The sequence below is a fragment of the Zea mays genome, chromosome 3 (genome assembly GCF_902167145.1).
Source record: "Zea mays cultivar B73 chromosome 3, Zm-B73-REFERENCE-NAM-5.0, whole genome shotgun sequence".
Taxonomy (NCBI): domain Eukaryota; kingdom Viridiplantae; phylum Streptophyta; class Magnoliopsida; order Poales; family Poaceae; genus Zea; species Zea mays.
The window spans coordinates 196,059,939-196,079,294 of record NC_050098.1 but is presented as its reverse complement, the minus strand read 5'-3'; the positions used below and the strand labels follow the sequence as shown (position 1 = coordinate 196,079,294).

The 19,356-nt window shown below is 44.5% G+C and overlaps 1 protein-coding gene across 2 annotated transcripts; it reads right to left on the bottom strand.

Moving 5' to 3' along the window:
- Window positions 1-443: 443 nt before the first annotated feature.
- LOC100276826 (ULT transcription factor) lies at window positions 444-9,815 on the bottom strand. 2 transcript variants are annotated; one of them, XM_008674385.3, is made up of 4 exons: window positions 9,372-9,815; window positions 8,973-9,243; window positions 6,092-6,416; window positions 444-1,182 (listed from the first exon to the last, which is right to left on the bottom strand). In XM_008674385.3, exons 2-4 carry the CDS (start codon window positions 9,178-9,180, stop codon window positions 1,008-1,010), a joined length of 708 nt encoding a protein of 235 aa, XP_008672607.1. In that variant the 5' UTR covers window positions 9,181-9,243; window positions 9,372-9,815; the 3' UTR covers window positions 444-1,007. The 2 variants fall into 2 exon arrangements, with proteins under 2 accessions (XP_008672607.1, NP_001144007.1); NM_001150535.2 differs by having other exon boundaries at window positions 816-1,182; window positions 8,973-9,763.
- Between the last annotated feature and the right edge of the window lie 9,541 nt (window positions 9,816-19,356).

Below are 19,356 nucleotides of genomic sequence, written 5' to 3'. Positions count from 1 at the left end.
GTCTTTGTGGTCGTTGGGGTCAGCCTAATTAGAGCAAAATTTCAAGCTGCGGTTAAAAAAAAATTTTTGTCTGTCTCGACTCTAGTCATAGTCGTTTTCACATAGGCTACAATGTTGCTGTGTATAGTTGGGACAGAGGTTTGAGACTTTCTATGTTGCTGTGTATAGGTAGGACATAGGTTTGAGACTTTCTTCTTAATGCATGGGTTATTCTTAATATAATGCCATGGGATGGTCTTAACACCACATATCGAGTTTTTTTTATTTCTGTTTTTAAGTTCAACTATTTAAATTTTAATTATATGTATACTAGTATTTATAATATATGATTAGTGTCACTAAAAAAATCATTAAACATGTTTTATAATAATTTTATTTAAAAATATAGCATCATATAGTTAATAAGATCAAACAAATTATTAAATCTATTTTTAATAAAAAGATTTACAATATAAATGTTATTAATAAATTTAAAATAATTGAATGACACAAACATCAACGAGAGCACTTGTTCAGGACAAGGACGGAGGGAAAGAGTACAGCTACACAGCTACTATAGCCCTACATCCTGACGAGCTGACGAGCATACTGCGTCGTCTACAGGAGAAAGGTCAATCTTTGTGTCTGCTCTCATGTCAGAGCTCCTTTTACCACCAAATAAAAAACCGGGGGACATACACAGGAGTAGCACTATACTCCTACAGTCCTACGTGCGCATCAAAGCAACCGAACGAACATTTTCACTTGCACGACTACGAGAGAGATCTTGATGTGAGCAATGCGCGTTTTAACGGGAAGTCGGGAACCATTGGTAGACTGCACTGTAGCAAAATCGGCCGGCGTCCATCGCTGCTCGACGGATACTATAGCACCAGCCAGCCATGGAGAATGGTAGGCGAATGGAATTGTTTAGAATAGAATAGAATAGCGGCCTGCCCTACAGTCATCGGCATTGTTGTTGAGAGCACTCCTGCTGGAACCAATGGCGTTAGATCCTTGTGTTTTTATTATTCCTTGGAGTTGCGGTAGAAGTCAACGCAGGTCTGGCAGTCGCAGTCCTTGAAGCGGCAGGTCTCGCAGCCGAAGCACACGCACTTCATGCAGCCCGTGCAGGACGGCGCGCGGGAGCAGCCCCGCAGGACCTTGCGGCTTGCACGCTCCTCCTCGTCGTCACAGGTGACCCTGGCGGGGAAGAAAATAACACAAAGTGCCAGATGAATCAAGTAGTACTGTATAGCACAGCAAAATACCCTGTACAAAGCAGCCATTATTTCTCCTGCACTTGTATGTGTACAGACCACTGTTTTGTTATTGTTCATCCAACATGCAATTTTATCTTTGTCATTTTTGTTAAAAAAAAAGTTGACCATAAAAATTCAAGAATCTGAAATATAGCAACTCCCTTTCTTCAAATTAATAGGCAGCAGCATTCAGTTCTGTACACATGAATGACCCACCAGATACCCTTGGTAGATTTTTCTGCCTGGTCCCTGCAGGTAAGCTGGAGGAATGCAGCACTAATGGCATACCACCCAGAGTACTGCTGTGCCCAGTGACAGTAACCTGCATGTATAGATGAGCATGCAGCCCAGAGCCCGGTAGCCCGGCACGTGGCCCGGTTTTTTGGCCCGGCCCAGGCACGGCCCGGCACGGCTGGATGCGTGCCCGGGCCGGCCCGGACCATTCCACCAGGCCGTGCCTGGGCTACCGGCTAAGCCCGCCGGGCGGCACGGCCCGGCCCGCCTAAAAGCGGCAGGCACGGACCGGCCCGGTCACGGGAGCGGCCAGCGGCAGCGGAGCGGGGCATAAGCCACTCGCGGCTGCGCGGCTGGCCCCACTGGCCCACTCTCCGCTCCGTCTCTCACAGTCTCACTCTCTCGCCTCTCGGTCTCTCCGCTGTCTCACTCGCTCGCCAGTCGCCTCTCGCCCTCGACCTCTCCGTCGCTGCTCGCTCCGCCTGCTGCTCACCGCCTCACCGTCGGTCGTCGCCGTAGTCTCTGCCGGATCCGTTCCGTGCGGCGCCGCTCTCCAGGCTCCGGCTCTGCATCGGTGAAATCCCTAACCCTAAATCCCAAATCCCTAACCCTAAATCCCTAATCTCCGCTCTCCGGACTCCGGCTCTCCCTCCCGCCGTCCCGAGTCATCGTCTCCGGCTCCGGGCTGCAGCTTGGCAGATAAGTCCCTCTCCGGCTCTCTCTGTCTCCAGTCGGCCATCCCAATCCCTAACCCTAACCCTAATCTCCTCTTCTCCGGCTCTCCCTCTTGTGTCGTCCGTCGTCGTGCACTTTACCCTCGTCTCCGGCTCCGGGCTCCGGCTTGGCAGGTATGTCACTCTTCCTCACTACCTCACCAGTCGGCAGTCGGCCATTCCAATCCCTAACCCTAACATTCACTGCTTGCTTGTGGACTTTGGTAGGTCGCCGGCCGACTACGTAGTCGTGCTAGTGCCGCCACTGCCGTCGAGGTACGGTGCCGAGATAGAAGGCGGTTATGGATGACGACGACGACAACGGTCGGTACCCTAGAACCATCAACGAGGAGCTCGTTGAGCTAGGGCAGCTTCCCGATGACGTCGATGACATGGGAGATGCTGCTGCTGCTTTGTTCGGTGTTGATAGCACTCCTAATCCCGGGCCGGTAAGTGATGCTGCTGGCTCTAATGAACTTGATTCATTGACTTCTTCTAGCACTGGTAAACGTCGATCTGCTGTTTGGGATGACTTCACTGAAGTCACAGAAAACCGTAATGGTAAGAAGGTGCGCATTGCAGGTATTTGCAAATTTTGCAAAGCTAGGTTGAGTGCTAATTCTAATGCTGGCACTGGACATTTGCTTAGGCACCAGAAATCATGTAAAAAGAAGTCTGATCATGCTGCTATGGTTCAAACTAGACTTGCTTTGAACCCTGATGGGTCTTTTAGAAACTGGGAATATGATCCTCAAGTGGCTAGAACTGAGCTTTGTCGTTTGATTGCTAGACTTGATCTTCCTTTAGGGATAGCTGACACAGATGCTTGGGATGATTACATTCAGCATGCTCACAACCCTAGATATGTTAGAGTATCTAGGTTTACAACTGCTAGAGACTTGGTTAAGTTATACAATGACAAATTAAAGAACTTAAAAGATGTTGTTTTTCCTATTGTGTCTTCTATTTGCTTGACTTCTGATATATGGTCTGGTAATGCCAAGGAAGACTACATTACTGTTGTTGCTCATTTTGTTAATGCTGATTGGGAGTTAAAGAAGTGTGTGATAGGCTTTAAATTGATCCAAGTGTCTCATAATGGTGTTAACATTGCTGAACGCATTGCTTGTGTGATTCAATACTTTGGCATGATTGATAAAGTGTTCTCTGTTACCTTAGATAATGCTTCTTCTAATTCAACTGCCATGCTCACATTGTCACCTATGCTTGCTGGTTATTTGGGTGCTGATGTTGATCCAACAGATACTAGTAACAAAACTTATAGTGTGCTTCATCAGCGTTGTGCCTGTCACATTATTAACTTGATAGTGAAATGTGGCTTGAAAAGGCTTAAGGATTATTTAGATGTGTTTAGGACTGCTATTAATTTCTTAAACTCTTCTAACCAGAGAATTGGTTCATTTAGTAATTACTGCAAGGCAAAAGGTTGTAGACCTAGAAAATTTGGTTTAGACATGGATGTTAGATGGAATTCAACTTATCTTATGCTAAAACATCTCTTGCCATATAAGTCTGTGTTTTCTGTGTTCATTAATACACACTATGGCTATCCTCTACTGAATGAACAACACTGGTATGTAGCTGAAAAGGTTTTGGAGTTCCTTGAGCTGTTTTATGAATCAACTGTTGTCTTGTCTGGTGTTTATTATCCCACCAGTCCTTTGGTAATCCATCACATACTTGAATTTGCTAGCCACCTGCATGAACATGAACATGATACTAATCTAAGTGATGTTGTTGTTCCAATGAAAGCTAAGTTCATGAAGTACTGGAAGTCTATACCAATGTTATATTCCTTTGCATTTGTTCTAGACCCTAGAGCTAAAATGAGGGGTTTGTATAATGTTCTTGAACTGCTTTCTCAATCTAACAATTATAATTACAGTACTTATTTTGCTGATGTTAAGACTGAGTTGTATAAGCTATATGCCAAGTATGAAACTAAGTTTGGTGCTGCTAGGCCATCTAGAACCACACATCAATCAGGTATGACAGGTAAGAGAAAACAGGCTTGGGGTAAAATTTTTGGAGGAACAGGTTCTTCCAGATCCTCAACTGCATCAGGTTCTTCAGGTAGTAGTGGACCTGGTGTGGGTATTTGTGAGCTAACTGTTTACCTTGACAGTGACAATGTGGCTGCCTATGAGGATGATTTTGATATCTTAAATTGGTGGCATGAGCATAAACTAACATATCCAATTCTTTCAATTATGGCTAGAGACATTATGTCTGTTCCTGCCTCAACTACTTCTTCGGAGTCTACTTTTAGTTTGTCTGGCAGGATTCTTGAGGATCGACGACGGCGCTTGAACTCAGAGACAGTGGAGATGTTGGTGTGCATCAAAGATTGGGAGCTAGGCCAACAGCGGGCACAACATGCTGTGGTGGATAATGAATTAGAGGAGTCCTTCAAGGATCTCTGGCTGGATGAAGCTGCTGGTGCTACTGACACTTTGGCTTGATACTTTGTCTGGATGAAGCTGCTGTTCCTGAATCCTGATACTTTTTCTTGATCTGTCATTCACTCATTCTGTCCTGATACTCATTCTGTCCTGATACTTTGGCTAGATCTGTATTCTGTCCTGATACTTTGGCTTGTAAATTGTAATAACTTTGAACATTTGAATTATAAACTGAGCTGGCCGTACTCTTTTTCCCTTTCTAGGGTTTCTCACGAGGTGTGAGTTTTACCTAGAAAGGTTTTTAATGAGGCGGCATTGCACTAACAGCTCAAAATTTCTGTATATTTTGTTGTACTGTGTTGAATTCAATTTGGTCTCTGTTTTCTATTTAAACTGTGTTGAATTATGATTTTTCTATCACCGGGCTTCGGGCTGGCCCGATCCACTTTTGGGCCTGGGCTTTTCGGGCTGGCACGGCCCGAAAAACGGCCCGAAGGGCCGTGCCTGGGCCTGTGGCCAGGCACGCAGGACTGTGCAGGCCCGGCCCGGTCGGCCCGTGGGCCTGGTCGTGCCGTGCCGTTTTGGGCCGTGCCTGGCACGGGCCCGGGCCGTGCCGGGCCGGGCGGCCCGTTTGCTCATCTATACCTGCATGCAGAGCTATGCTAATTTTTTGGGCCACAAACTTGGACGGCAACAGTTCACAGATTGTACTGGAGCCGTGGGGTTTCTAGTTTCTACTTTATTACCTACAGTAGGATACTGACAGCCATCTTATCAGTATGCTATACTATACAGTGTGCTTAACCAGTGGGTCTGCTACCACGACGGGCATAACCAACAATGTGCAATTTGGACGTAGTATAGTTTATATGCATTAACCACTTGGTTTCAGGGTTTGCGGCCACTATTCTAGTAGCACCATCAGCTAAGCCTAAAGTGCATCTACACCCTTCACTGGCAGTTAGGGCCTGTATGCTTTATCGCCAGGCAGGAGGTGCCTGCACCCACGTTGCTCCCAGGCGCCGAATTCTGGACGACTGAGCCAGAATTCTTGCCTGGCATGGGAATGTGCGAAGCAAGCAGGCCCTTAGTTCATATCAGCACTAAACAACTCTAAACAGTAAACACAAAGAGTGCAGAAAAACTTAGATTGATGACTCACTGGAAGCCTCCCTGTAACTGTAGCAAATGGTACCAGTCCGTGGCCTGATTGAAATGAACAGTTCGAACAGAGGGCCACAATAGCTGAGATGAATACATTTCGGGTCCTTAAACTTGTCAAGATGTATAACGTTACACAGCCAGACAGGTTTAAGGACCGAAAATGTATTTTACTCGCCTAATTTTGTATGCTTTGGATTCATCTCAGCTATTGTGGACCTCTCTGTTGTTTTCGAAAAGTAGGCTATGGCATGGGTCATCATTGCCCAAAAGGTTCACAAATTAACGTCACAGTGGCCAAAAGTGTGAGAACACATACCTATCAGTTGTCAAATCCGCACACGTCCAGCTAGCTTTGGCAAGAGCGTCATGGTAAACACGGCACTCTTCCTTTGACCGGAGCCGAAACCTCCTCTCCTTGCCACATCCTGCGCAGCAGATGAACTCGTCGCGGTGGGACGGACGTCCGTTACGGCCCTTGTGAGAACCGTTGCCTGACTTGTGCGCCAGGTAGTAGTATTTGAGCAGAGCCGTCTTTGACAGTGGCACTTTTTCCCCCTGGACCATTACCCAGACGGTGTTCCTCCACTTTCCAGCTGTCTCCTTTCCGGAGTGCTTCTCAAAGGCAGCAGGTGTCATCTTGTCTGCAATTTTTCAAGTTACAAATTATAATGTTATCCTGAACCATCATGAAAGTGAGCTACCAGCACACAATGTTGTGCTCACTAGATGGTTAAACAAATGTTTATCTCCATTGTTGCAACATGATCAGATGCCCTAGAAACATACTGTAATAACAACTTCATCCGAACACTGTTTAATATGATGACATGACACTAAAAACTAGGTCTGCAGTAACGTCACCACAAAGTGCAAGGAAGTTTTTATTAGAAAATATACCCGCGGTGTTAAGGCCATGTTTGAATGCACTAGATCTAATAATTAGCTAAAGACATCAGAACAGTCTAGTTAATAGTTCAACTATTAGCTACTTTTAGCAAATCAGCTAGCTATTTGTTAGCCAGCTAATTCCACTACTAATTTTTTTGCCAATTGACTATCAGCTCTAGTGCATCCAAACAAACCCTAAGAGTCCACATTCATATAAAACAAGATTCATTTGAAGTTTCATGATCTGTGATGTCACTCGAGCCAAGCAATACTTAAACAAAGTTAACTATCCTACAAAACTGATTGCCTGATTACTCCACTGAAGAGTACTGCAGTGTATGTAGCCCCAGATCGATACACATCTTATAGAAGGCTGCAGGTTGCCATCATAAGTTATTGGCATTAGGAACTGCATATTTCGAATCGAGAGCCTACCCCATTTGTTAAATCCCACATACATATCTAGATTTCATAAACAATCCCTGAATTTTGGAATACATGGCAAGCCATACAGTGGTTGCTATGCCCATGCTTCAGTTTCATTGACACATTTACCGTCACTATGATTGCCAGCCACAAAAAAAGAGAAGGGTGCCAAATCAAATAATAATTGACTTGCATATCTGAATAATCAAGAAGACAACTGTTGCTTCGATCGTTAGGTTCCAAAACATGCAAATGTGCCTTCTCAAACAATTAGGTTCAATAAAAAAAAATCGTACTAGATCATCCAATGTATATTTTTTTTTGAAAACTGGCAAGAGAATTGCCTGTTATATTAAAAAGAAGGTGAGAGCCAGCGAGGGCTAAAATATACAAGTACATCACACTAGGGAATGAGACATTAAGTATGGTGACACAAATGTTCCAAAACCAACCCCTCTCCTTCCCCAAAACCTACACCAGCCTTGCTAAGTGTTTTGCTCCTCCTAGAATCCACAGGCGAATTTGCTCCTTAATCATCGCTATAGTCTGTGTCACGGTCTTCTCTTTGTGCTCAAAGATTCGCGAGTTTCTCTCACACCAAATTGTCCAAGACACGAGGATGATGAGGGTTCGCAATCCCTTCACGCTTCTCACTGCGGATGCTGCAAGATTCGACCACCATTGGTGCACCGAATCTACAGGTTGCCAAGAAGAATGGTGGATCTCCGTAATTGCAGCCCAAATACTCAAATCAGCCCAAATATGTCTGGTGAAGCAACATTCAGCAAAAAGATGTAGTCCAGATTCTGGGCATGAGGCGCATAGGACACAGCGCGGATTATGAGGCCATCCCCTTCTTGCCAACCTGTCTGCTGTCCAAACTCTATTTTGAACAGCAAGCCAACTGAAGAATTTGCACTTTGGTGGCGCCCAAGCTTTCCAAATTATACTATTAAAATTCCTGCATGCCAATGTATATGGTATGCAGTAAAACTCACAGATAACTTATGCTATCTATGTCAGTATGTCACCTACAGTAGTACTCTAGGCACACACTGATACACGGATATTGCAAGATAGACACTGCAGATTAGAAGTAGAAAAATGTCATCGACGATATCAGAGATGAACTATTAAGGCTACCAGGTACTATTACAGAGCAGAGACAAGTGTCTTCACAACCCACTCGTAGCAAACAAGTATCCGATGTTTAAGATCAAAAGGGCCACTTCCGCTTTACCTATCTACAAAAGACAGCAGCATGCAACTCTAAACGGGAACAGGTCCTAATCCATGCAAACGAAGGCCTGAACATGAACAGAGACGTTATAATTTGTTGTACTGCTGGATGGACACCACGACTGAACAGAGGGAGGGGCAAATCCCACGACCACCAGCATGCAAAAAGGACTCACAGAATGAATCGACGTGCATTAGGTATCTAGGACAAAATGCTTGCATGTGCTAGTGCTAGAGGGGTGTGCCAAGACAACAACATGAAAGGTCAGTTATGCATAATGAATGATACAAGTGATATTAATTACTCCCAGGGGGGGCGCATGACCACCAACCCAACAAGTTTGGCCCATCCAAACATTCAGATTGCAGAGAAGGCATTGGCAAAAATCAACAGGCAACAGACACAAGCTAGGCCAGAGCAGGGATGCATGGGATGCAGCATGGTGCCAAGCACTAGAAGCAGGCCATGCCGGCCACAAGAGGCGCCGTGGCGCGTGCACTGACATTGCATGCATGTTCATCTGCGGGGTCAAGACATCGTGACCCAGAGACCAGACACCATAAGCACATCGATGCACGGACATGAAATCAAGAGCGAAGAGAGAAGCAAAGGGATGGAAGTGGTGGCTGGGCCTGGGACGGACCTTCGCGGCAGCCGGGCGTGCACTCGCAGTTGATCTCCAGGTCGCCTGACGCAAAGACGCGGAGGCGGCCGACGGCGTCGCCGTAGCGGTGGCTGGTGCATCCGCACGTCACCTCCACGAAGTCCTCTCCCCAGCGCACCCCACTCACCTCCCTCAGGTCCTCCTCGCTGAACAGCACCGCACCGGCAGCTCCGTTCGCCGCCGCCATGTCTTCGGCCGAGAAGAAGACAAACCTCAACAGCTCCGATGGAAACAACGGCCACAGATTGATCTGGTTTGCGTCAAAGCAAGAAACGGTAGATGAACAAGAGATTGAGATATAGAGAGTTGGGAGCTGTGGGGAAACAGGAACCAAAGCGGCGCCTTTCCACAGGGAATCCCAGCGAATTGGGTTCCCACCAAATCTTGACGAGGGCGATCTCCGAAGGGGCCAAAGAATAAATGCAAAGTGCCCCTTTTCCTAGCTGGATATATATGATCCGAAGGCCGGGGCCAGGAACGACGAACGCAACAGGTACACTGACGCAGGAGCGACGCAAAAGCCGCTGCTTTCTGTAACAAACTACTTGGGGGCTTCGCTCCAAATCGCCCAGAAAGACGGATCTGCCGATCTGGAGAAGTCGCCACAGAGTCTTCACGAATGCTTCCTCCAAACTCTAACCCCCGAGCCCAAACTCCAACCCCCGAGCCCTACGCCAACGAAGATGGGGTTTCGAAAGGGAGAGGAGGGAGGAGGCGGAGAGGAGAGTGAGGACCGGGAGCGAGATGGAGGGGAGTTGGTGATGAGGGTCTGAGCCTCTTAGAGGAAGCTTGGTGTTGTGCGGGTGCTTGCCCTTTTAACCTATGGATGATGGATGGGATGTTGATGTTTGTATATGCTTCTTCAGGCTATCCGCAGTCATACTATCCTATTTCTCTACTCTAAAAGAAATATTCTATCCTGGTCAGCGAGGTTTTCTACTCTATCCAACAATACTCTGCAGTCATGTTTACTCTAAATATCTAACATATACCAACTACCATATTTATTATTATTATTTTTAACTGCTACCCCTATCTCTCTCTTTCCTCCCTCCAATCCATGCATGCACACGCAAGATAGAGTTGATCTCCGTACTGCACTACATCTGGGAAAAAAAAATTTGGTGCAGCACTGCTGCAAACCAGAGTGTTTGCAGCTCCTCACAAAAAAGAGGATAGACCTCACCCGCAGCAACAAAAATGTTATCTGGTGGATCTGCAGGTGGGGTCCATCCACCTTTTTGTGAGAGGCTGCAAACCACTCTGGTTTGCAGCAGTGCTGCACCAAATTTTTTTCCTACATCTGGGGTGAGAGAACGTGAACTCTACCGTAGGGTGCGATTTGAAGTCCTTCACTGCAGCTGTTCAGTCACTCTATACGTACTCTATACCTTTAGAGTAGGCATTTGAAGTCGTTCACTGCGGACAGCCTCAATGTTGGCAATGTACCACGTAAATTTCGTCCAATCCAACTAACAAAAGTTATAAAAAATTAAAAAAAATTATAGATATATTTCATTATCTACTCTACCACTATATAAAGTTTTAAGTTCAAATTCATTATATGTTATTTTCACCTTTTTATCTCTTAATATATTATAAATTTTAACTTGAAATTTTATACACTGGTAGAGTAGGCAATGAAGTAAAATTTTCTACCCACACACTTCAACTCAAGAGAAAAAACTCTATGTAGTTTATGGATCTGTAGTAAAAAAAATTGGAGTAGCTCCTTCCCTATTACAAACACAGCTAAAACGAATATGGACGTGGAGTTCGTAAGTATTTATCTGCCACTTCTACTCGTTACACAAAAAAACAATTTATTCTTTCTCTTTCCCGCAAACTTTTTGTTCTCCTCTCAACACCTTCTCGGTCGGTGTCGCTCGGTTTCTACAGACGTCACTCTCTCGGTCGACCTTGTCGTCCGAGGCTGCCACCCAAGCCTGAGCACATCCGGTCGCGGCTCCTCCCTCCACCCCCAGCCATCATGTGTCTTCCCTCCGCCGGCTGACATGCGCTCCTTCTCTCTCCGTCGTCAATCGTGCCTCCTCCTATGCACGTCGGTCGCCACGGCCCCTCCTTTCGCCCACTAGACACCATACGTCCTCCCTCCACTACCTGTCTGTCACACCCGGTTTTGGAAGGTAACCGAATGCGAACCATGTACGTGCCAGGATCAAAACTCACGTACACAACGATTACATAATTGGACATCATCACACAATGCTTAAATTAAATAGCGGAAAGAATCTTGGTTACATCAAGATGTCTGAGACATCCACAGAGTCTATTACATAATCATAGTGTTCAACATTAAATCAAAGTGCGGAGTAACGAAACGTAGAATGTAAGCCTACACAAGCAGCTGATTGGGGGTTTGCCACTAAGATAAACTAGAACTCATCGTATTCCTGGAACTCCTCGAAGTCATCCATGTTGCCAGCTTCACCTTCTGAGCACTAAGAACAATGGGGACAACCTGGGGTGGGGTGGTTTGTAAAGGAAGGGTAAGTACACTTCAACGTACTCAGCAAATGTCCCGTTTGGCTAAAATGGACTAGCTGTATATGGAGTTTAAAGTTAAGTAGTTGCTTTTAGTTGATCAAGTTTTATTACTATAAGTAGAGCCAAGTTTTAGTAATAACCCAGTTATTACCCAGAGGCACTCCCTCCAAGAGGAAATACCAGAGATCAGGATTTTAATCACCATTGTTAATCATCATCATAAAAATAACCATTGTTCTTCTAATCGAAGAGGATCCCAAGGCTGCTCATAACCATGAGCACGACTAATATACCAGTTTCTAACACTCTGCAGAGGTTGCACACTTTACCCACAAGTCGTGATTCCCATTCTGCTCGGGGTTCTAGCCTCCCCATTAATCACTACCAAGGTGACCTAGCAGGGTCTCACTACGTAGCCTTTATAAAGATTTCCCAGAGGACATAGCCGCCCGTTAGGTTTCTCCAGTTTGATAAACACAGTACATATCCCCAAAGGAAGGGTGACTAACAAAAAAACAAATCAAAGAACCTCTGCAACCAACCTCGGTAGAGCAAGTACTGTGCCCGGACCCCATTGACGACCCTACGGCGAAGCCAACTACTCCTCTGATTCCTCTAATTAATCAGCTAAGGGCGTCCCATTCCACCCTTATGGTTGCACTATTATCCCGGGTTGTCACTCCCCAAACAGGTCCTTACGGAGAGGTACTTAGGAAAGAGCTTGAGTCCCCTAAAGAATCATAAGAACCCCATCGGGGTAACATCATCGTATCATAAAAGATCACATCATGTTCATTGATTAAGTTTAAGCAATAACATAAGCTAACCATGATTAACCCAAAAAGGTAAACAAGGGTAAGGGAAATACAAAATAGTCAATCCTTAGGTTTCAATAAAGTAATGCAGGATAGTGAATTATAAAGTAAAGTAGGACATGATAGGTCTGAGGACACTTGCCTTCACTAGGTTGTTGCTCAGGGAGGTCTCCAACAACACACTCAGGAATCTCGGACTGCTCGTTGTCTAAATAAAGCGAGCATGCATTCAATACATTTGGAAAGTACAAATGAACATCACACCAAACATGTACAAACATTAGAACACATCTTAAAAGGACACAATACTACTTAAGGGATAATAAATGCAAAGTATAACATAAACTATAACCTACATTAACTTTGTTTTAAAATAGATTACTATTTCTCCTAAGTGTTATTTTATAAGTACAAACTCATAGATCAATTTATTTTATGGTGACCTATGATAGTCGCCTAGAGCGGGGGTGAATAGGGCGAAACTGAAATTTACAAATATAAACACAACTACAAGCCGGGTTAGCGTTAGAAATATAAACGAGTCCGTGAGAGAGGGCGCAAAAACAAATCGCGAGCAAATAATGAAGTGTGACACACGGATTTGTTTTACCGAGGTTCGGTTCTCTCAAACCTACTCCCCGTTGAGGAGGCCACAAAGGCCGGGTCTCTTTCAACCCTTCCCTCTCTCAAACGGTCCCACGGACCGAGTGAGCTTCTCTTCTCAAATCAAAGCCGGGAACAAAACTTCCCCGCAAGGGCCACCACACAATTGGTGCCTCTTGCCTTGATTACAATGGAGTTTTGATCACAAGAACAAGTGAGAAAGAAAAGAAGCAATCCAAGCGCAAGAGCTCAAATGAACACGGCAAATCACTCTCACTAGTCACTAGGGCTTTGTGTGGAGTTGGAGAGGATTTGATCTCTTTGTATGTGTCTAGAATTGAATGCCTAGCTCTTGTAAGTGGTTGAGAAGTGAGAAAACTTGGATGCAATGAAAGGTGGGGTGGTTGGGGTATTTATAGCCCCAACCACCAAAAGTGGCCGTTGGGAGGCTGTCTGCTCGATGGCGCACCGGACAGTCCGGTGCACACCGGACAGTCTGGTGCCCCCTGCCACGTCATCACTGCCGTTGGATTCTGACCGTTGGAGCTTCTGACTTGTGGGCCCGCCTGGGTGTCCGGTGCACACCGGACAGGTACTGTTTGCTGTCCGGTGTGCCAGTATGGGCGTGCCTGCCATCTGCGCGCGCAGAGCGCGCATTAAATGCGCAGCAGAGAGCCGTTGGCGCGGAGATAGCCGTTGCTCCGGAGTCGCACCGGACAGTCCGGTGAATTATAGTGGACGAGCCGTTGGCTTTTCCCGAAGCTGGCGAGTTCCTGAGGCCGACCTCCCTTGGCGCACCGGACACTGTCCGGTGTACCGGACAGTCCGGTGAATTATAGCCGAGTTGCCTCTGGGAATTCCCGAAGGTGGCGAGTTTGAGTCTGAGTCCCCTGGTGCACCGGACATGTCCGGTGGCACACCGGACAGTCCGGTGCGCCAGACCAGGGGTGCCTTCGGTTGCCCCTTTTCTCCTTTGTTGAATCCAAAACTTGGTCTTTTTATTGGCTGAGTGTGAACCTTTTACACCTGTATACTCTATACACTTGGGCAAACTAGTTAGTCCAAAGATTTGTGTTGGGCAATTCAACCACCAAAATTATATAGGAACTAGGTGTAAGCCTAATTCCCTTTCAATCTCCCCCTTTTTGGTGATTGATGCCAACACAAAACAAAGCAAATATAGAAGTGCATAATTGAACTAGTTTGCATAATATGAGTGTAAAGGTTGCTTGGAATTGAGCCAATATAAATACTTATAAGATATGCATGGATTGTTTCTTCATTTTTAACATTTTGGACCACGCTTGCACCACATGTTTTGTTTTTGCAAATTCTTTTGTAAATCCATTTCAAAGATCTTTTGCAAATAGTCAAAGGTAAATGAATAAGAGTTTGCAAAGCATTTTCAAGATTTGAAATTTTCTCCCCCTGTTTCAAATGCTTTTCCTTTGTCTGAACAAAACTCCCCTTAAAGAAGATCCATCTCTTAGTGTTCAAGAGGTTTTGATATATCATTTTGAAATACTACTTTCTCCCCCTTCTTGAACATAATAGGATACCATTTGATAAATACTCTTGGAAAGCACTAAGTTTTTGAAATTGGTGGTGGTGCGGTCCTTTTGCTTTGGGCTCATACTTTCTCCCCCTTTGGCATGAATCGCCAAAAACGGAATCATTAGAGCCCATTGAAGTGCTATCTTCCCCTTTGGGCATAAATAAATGAGTTAAGATTATACCAAAGGCGAAGTCCGGTCCTTTATCTTTGAGCTCTTACTCTCTCCCAAAGACGAAGTCCGTTTCTTTGATGCTCATTTCTCCCCCAAAGAATAGAGAGTTGCTTGGAGTGATGGCGAAGTATGAGTTACGGAGTGGAAGCCTTTGTTTTCGCCGAAGACTCCAATTCCCTTTCAATATACCTATGACTTGGTTTGAAATACACTTGAAAACACATTAGTCATAGCATACGAAAGAGACATGATCAAAGGTACATTTATGTGTGCAAACTAGCAAAAGAAGTTGCGAGAATCAAGAATATTGAGCTCATGCCTAAGTTTGGTAAAAGTTTGTTCATCAAGAGGCTTGGTAAAGATATCGGCTAATTGATCTTTGGTGTTAATATAAGAAATCTCGATATCTCCCTTTTGTTGGTGATCCCTAAGAAAATGATACCGAATGGCTATGTGCTTAGTGCGGCTATGCTCGACTGGATTGTCGGCCATTTTGATTGCACTCTCATTATCACATAGCAAAGGGACTTTGGTTAATTTGTAACCGTAGTCCCGCAGGGTTTGCCTCATCCAAAGTAATTGCGCGCAACAATGGCCTGCGGCAATATACTCGGCTTCAGCGGTAGAAAGAGCGACCGAATTTTGCTTCTTTGAAGCCCATGACACCAAGGATCTTCCCAAGAACTGGCAAGTCCCCGATGTGCTCTTCCTATTAATCTTACACCCCGCCCAATCGGCATCGGAATAACCAAGTAAATCAAATGTGGATCCCCGAGGGTACCAAAGCCCAAACTTAGGAGTATAAGCCAAATATCTCAAGATTCGTTTTACGGCCGTAAGGTGGGATTCCTTAGGGTCGGATTGGAATCTTGCACACATGCATACAGAAAGCATAATGTCCGGTCGAGATGCACATAAGTAAAGCAATGAACCAATCATCGACCGGTATACCTTTTGATCCACGGACTTACCTCCCGTGTCGAGGTCGAGATGCCCATTTGTTCCCATGGGTGTCATGATGGGCTTGGCATCCTTCATTCCAAACTTGCTTAGAATATCTTGAGTATACTTTGTTTGGCTAATGAAAGTGCCCTCTTGGAGTTGCTTTACTTGGAATCCTAAGAAATACTTCAACTCCCCCATCATAGACATCTCGAATTTCTGTGTCATAATCCTACTAAACTCTTCACATGTAGACTCGTTAGTAGACCCAAATATAATATCATCAACATAAATTTGGCATACAAACAAGTCATTTTCAAGAGTTTTAGTAAAGAGTGTAGGATCGACTTTTCCGACTTTGAAGCCATTAGCAATAAGGAAATCTCTTAGGCATTCATACCATGCCCTTGGGGCTTGCTTGAGCCCATAAAGCGCCTTAGAGAGCCTATAGACATGGTTAGGGTACTCACTGTCTTCAAAGCCGGGAGGTTGCTCAACGTAGACCTCTTCCTTGATTGGTCCGTTGAGGAAGGCACTTTTTACGTCCATTTGATAAAGCTTAAAGCCATGGTAAGTAGCATAGGCCAATAATATGCGAATGGATTCAAGCCTAGCTACGGGTGCATAGGTTTCACCAAAATCCAAACCTTCGACTTGGGAGTATCCCTTGGCCACAAGTCGAGCTTTGTTCCTTGTCACCACACCATGCTCATCTTGCTTGTTGCGGAAGACCCATTTGGTTCCTACAACATTTTGGTTAGGACGTGGAACTAAATGCCATACCTCATTTCTAGTGAAGTTGTTGAGCTCCTCTTGCATCGCCACCACCCAATCCGAATCTTGAAGTGCTTCCTCTACCCTGTGTGGCTCAATAGAGGAAACAAAAGAGTAATGTTCACAAAAATGTGCAACACGAGATCTAGTGGTTACCCCCTTATGAATGTCGCCGAGGATAGTGTCGACGGGGTGATCTCGTTGGATTGCTTGGTGGACTCTTGGGTGTGGCGGTCTTGGTTCTTCCTCATCCTCCTTTTCTTGATCATTTGTATCTCCCCCTTGATTATTGCCATTATCTTGAGGTGGCTCATCTTCTTGATTTTGTTCTTCATCAACTTGAGCCTCATCCTCATTTTGAGTTGGTGGAGATGCTTGCATGGAGGAGGATGGTTGATCTTGTGCATGTGGAGGCTCTTCGGATTCCTTAGGACACACATCCCCAATGGACATGTTCCTTAGCGCGATGCACGGAGCCTCTTCATTACCTATCTCATCAAGATCAACTTGCTCTACTTGAGAGCCGTTAGTTTCATCAAACACAACGTCACATGAGACTTCAACTAGTCCAGTGGACTTGTTAAAGACCCTATATGCCCTTGTGTTTGAGTCATAACCAAGTAAAAAGCCTTCTACAGTTTTAGGAGCAAATTTAGATTTTCTACCTCTTTTAACAAGAATAAAGCATTTGCTACCAAACACTCTAAAGTATGAAATGTTGGGCTTTTTACCGATTAGGAGTTCATAGGATGTCTTCTTGAGGATTCGGTGAAGATATAACCGGTTGATGGCGTAGCAGGCGGTGTTAACCGCTTCGGCCCAAAACCGGTCCGGTGTCTTGTACTCATCAAGCATGGTTCTTGCCATGTCCAATAGAGTTCGATTCTTCCTCTCCACTACACCATTTTGTTGTGGAGTGTAGGGAGAAGAGAACTCATGCTTGATGCCCTCCTCCTCAAGGAAGCCTTCGATTTGAGAGTTCTTGAACTCCGTCCCGTTGTCGCTTCTTATTTTCTTGATCCTTAAGCCGAACTCATTTTGAGCCCGTCTCAAGAATCCCTTTAATGTCTCTTGGGTTTGAGATTTTTCCTGTAAAAAGAATACCCAAGTGAAGCGAGAATAATCATCCACTATTACAAGACAATACTTACTCCCGCCGATGCTTATGTAAGCAATCGGGCCGAATAGATCCATGTGGAGTAGCTCAAGCGGCCTGTCGGTCGTCATGATATTCTTGTGTGGATGTTGGGTTCCAACTTGCTTCCCGGCTTGACATGCGCTACAAATCCTGTCTTTCTCAAAATGAACATTTGTTAATCCTAAAATGTGTTCTCCCTTTAGAAGCTTATGAAGATTCTTCATCCCAACATGGGCTAGTCGGCGGTGCCAGAGCCAACCCATGTTAGTCTTAGCAATTAAGCATGTGTCGAGCTCAGCTCTATCAAAATCCACTAAGTATAGCTGACCCTTTAACACACCCTTAAATGCTATTGAATCATCACTTCTTCTAAAGACAGTGACACCTACATCAGTAAAAAGACAGTTGTAGCCCATTTGACATAATTGGGAAACAGAAAGCAAGTTGTAATCTAAAGAATCTACAAGAAAAACATTGGAAATAGAATGGTCAGGAGATATAGCAATTTTACCCAATCCTTTGACCAAACCTTGATTTCCATCCCCGAATGTGATAGCTCGTTGGGGATCTTGGTTTTTCTCATATGAGGAGAACATCCTTTTCTCCCCGGTCATGTGGTTTGTGCACCCGCTGTCGAGTATCCAACTTGAGCCCCCGGATGCATAAACCTACAAAACAAATTTAGTTCTTGACTTTAGGTACCCAAACTGTTTTGGGTCCTTTGGCATTAGATACAAGAACTTTGGGTACCCAAACACAAGTCTTTGATCCCTTGTGTTTGCCCCCAACAAATCTGGCAACTACCTTGCCGGATTTGCTTGTAAGCACATAAGAAGCATCAAAAGTTTTAAATGAAATAGCATGATCATTTGATGCAATAGGAGTTTTCTTTCTAGGCAACTTGGCACGGGTTGGTTGCCTAGAGCTAGATGTCTCACCCTTATACATAAAAGCATGATTAGGGCCAGAGTGAGACTTCCTAGAGTGAATTTTCCTAATTTTGCTCTCGGGATAACCGGCAGGGTACAAAATGTAGCCCTCGTTATCCTGAGGCATGGGAGCCTTGCCCTTAACAAAGTTAGACAAGTTTTTAGGAGGGGCATTAAGTTTGACATTGTCTCCCCTTTGGAAGCCAATGCCATCCTTGATGCCAGGGCGTCTCCCATTATAGAGCATACTTCTAGCAAATTTAAATTTTTCATTTTCTAAGTTATGCTCGGCTATTTTAGCATCTAGTTTAGCTATATGATCATTTTGTTGTTTAATTAAAGCCATGTGATCATGAATAGCATTGATATCAACATCTCTACATCTAGTACAAATAGAAACATGCTCAACATTAGATGTAGAGGGTTTGCAAGATTTTAATTCAACAACCTTAGCATGTAATATATCATTCTCACTTCTAAGGTTGGAAATAGTAACATTGCAAACATCAAAATCTTTAGCCTTAGCAATCAAATTTTCATTTTCTACTCTAAGGCTAGCAAGAGAATCATTCAATTCCTTAATCTTAGCAAGCAAGTCATCATTACTATTTCTAAGATTGGGAATTGAAGCATCACAAACATGAGACTCAACCTTAGCAATTAAACTAGCATTTTCATTTCTAAGGTTGACAATGGTGTCATGGCAAGTGCTTAGCTTACTAGATAATTTTTCACATTTTTCAACTTCTAGAGCATAAGCATTTTTGACCTTAACATGTTTCTTGTTTTCTTTAATTAGAAAATCCTCTTGGGAATCCAAAAGGTCATCTTTTTCATGAATAGCACTAATCAATTCATTTAATTTTTCTTTTTGTTCCATGTTAAGATTGACAAAAAGAGAATGCAAGTTATCTTCCTCATCACTAA

What these genes read in the sequence shown, in the direction of transcription:
- LOC100276826 (XM_008674385.3), bottom strand. Translation starts at nt 9,180, where the DNA reads ATGGCGGCGGCGAACGGAGCTGCCGGTGCGGTGCTGTTCAGCGAGGAG. An exon ending in CACGCCCGGCTGCCGCGAAG is followed by an intron (nt 6,417 to 8,972) that starts GTCCGTCCCAGG and finishes GAAAAATTGCAG; the next exon opens with ACAAGATGACACCTGCTGCC. An exon ending in GCGGATTTGACAACTGATAG is followed by an intron (nt 1,183 to 6,091) that starts GTATGTGTTCTC and finishes CTTCCCCGCCAG; the next exon opens with GGTCACCTGTGACGACGAGG.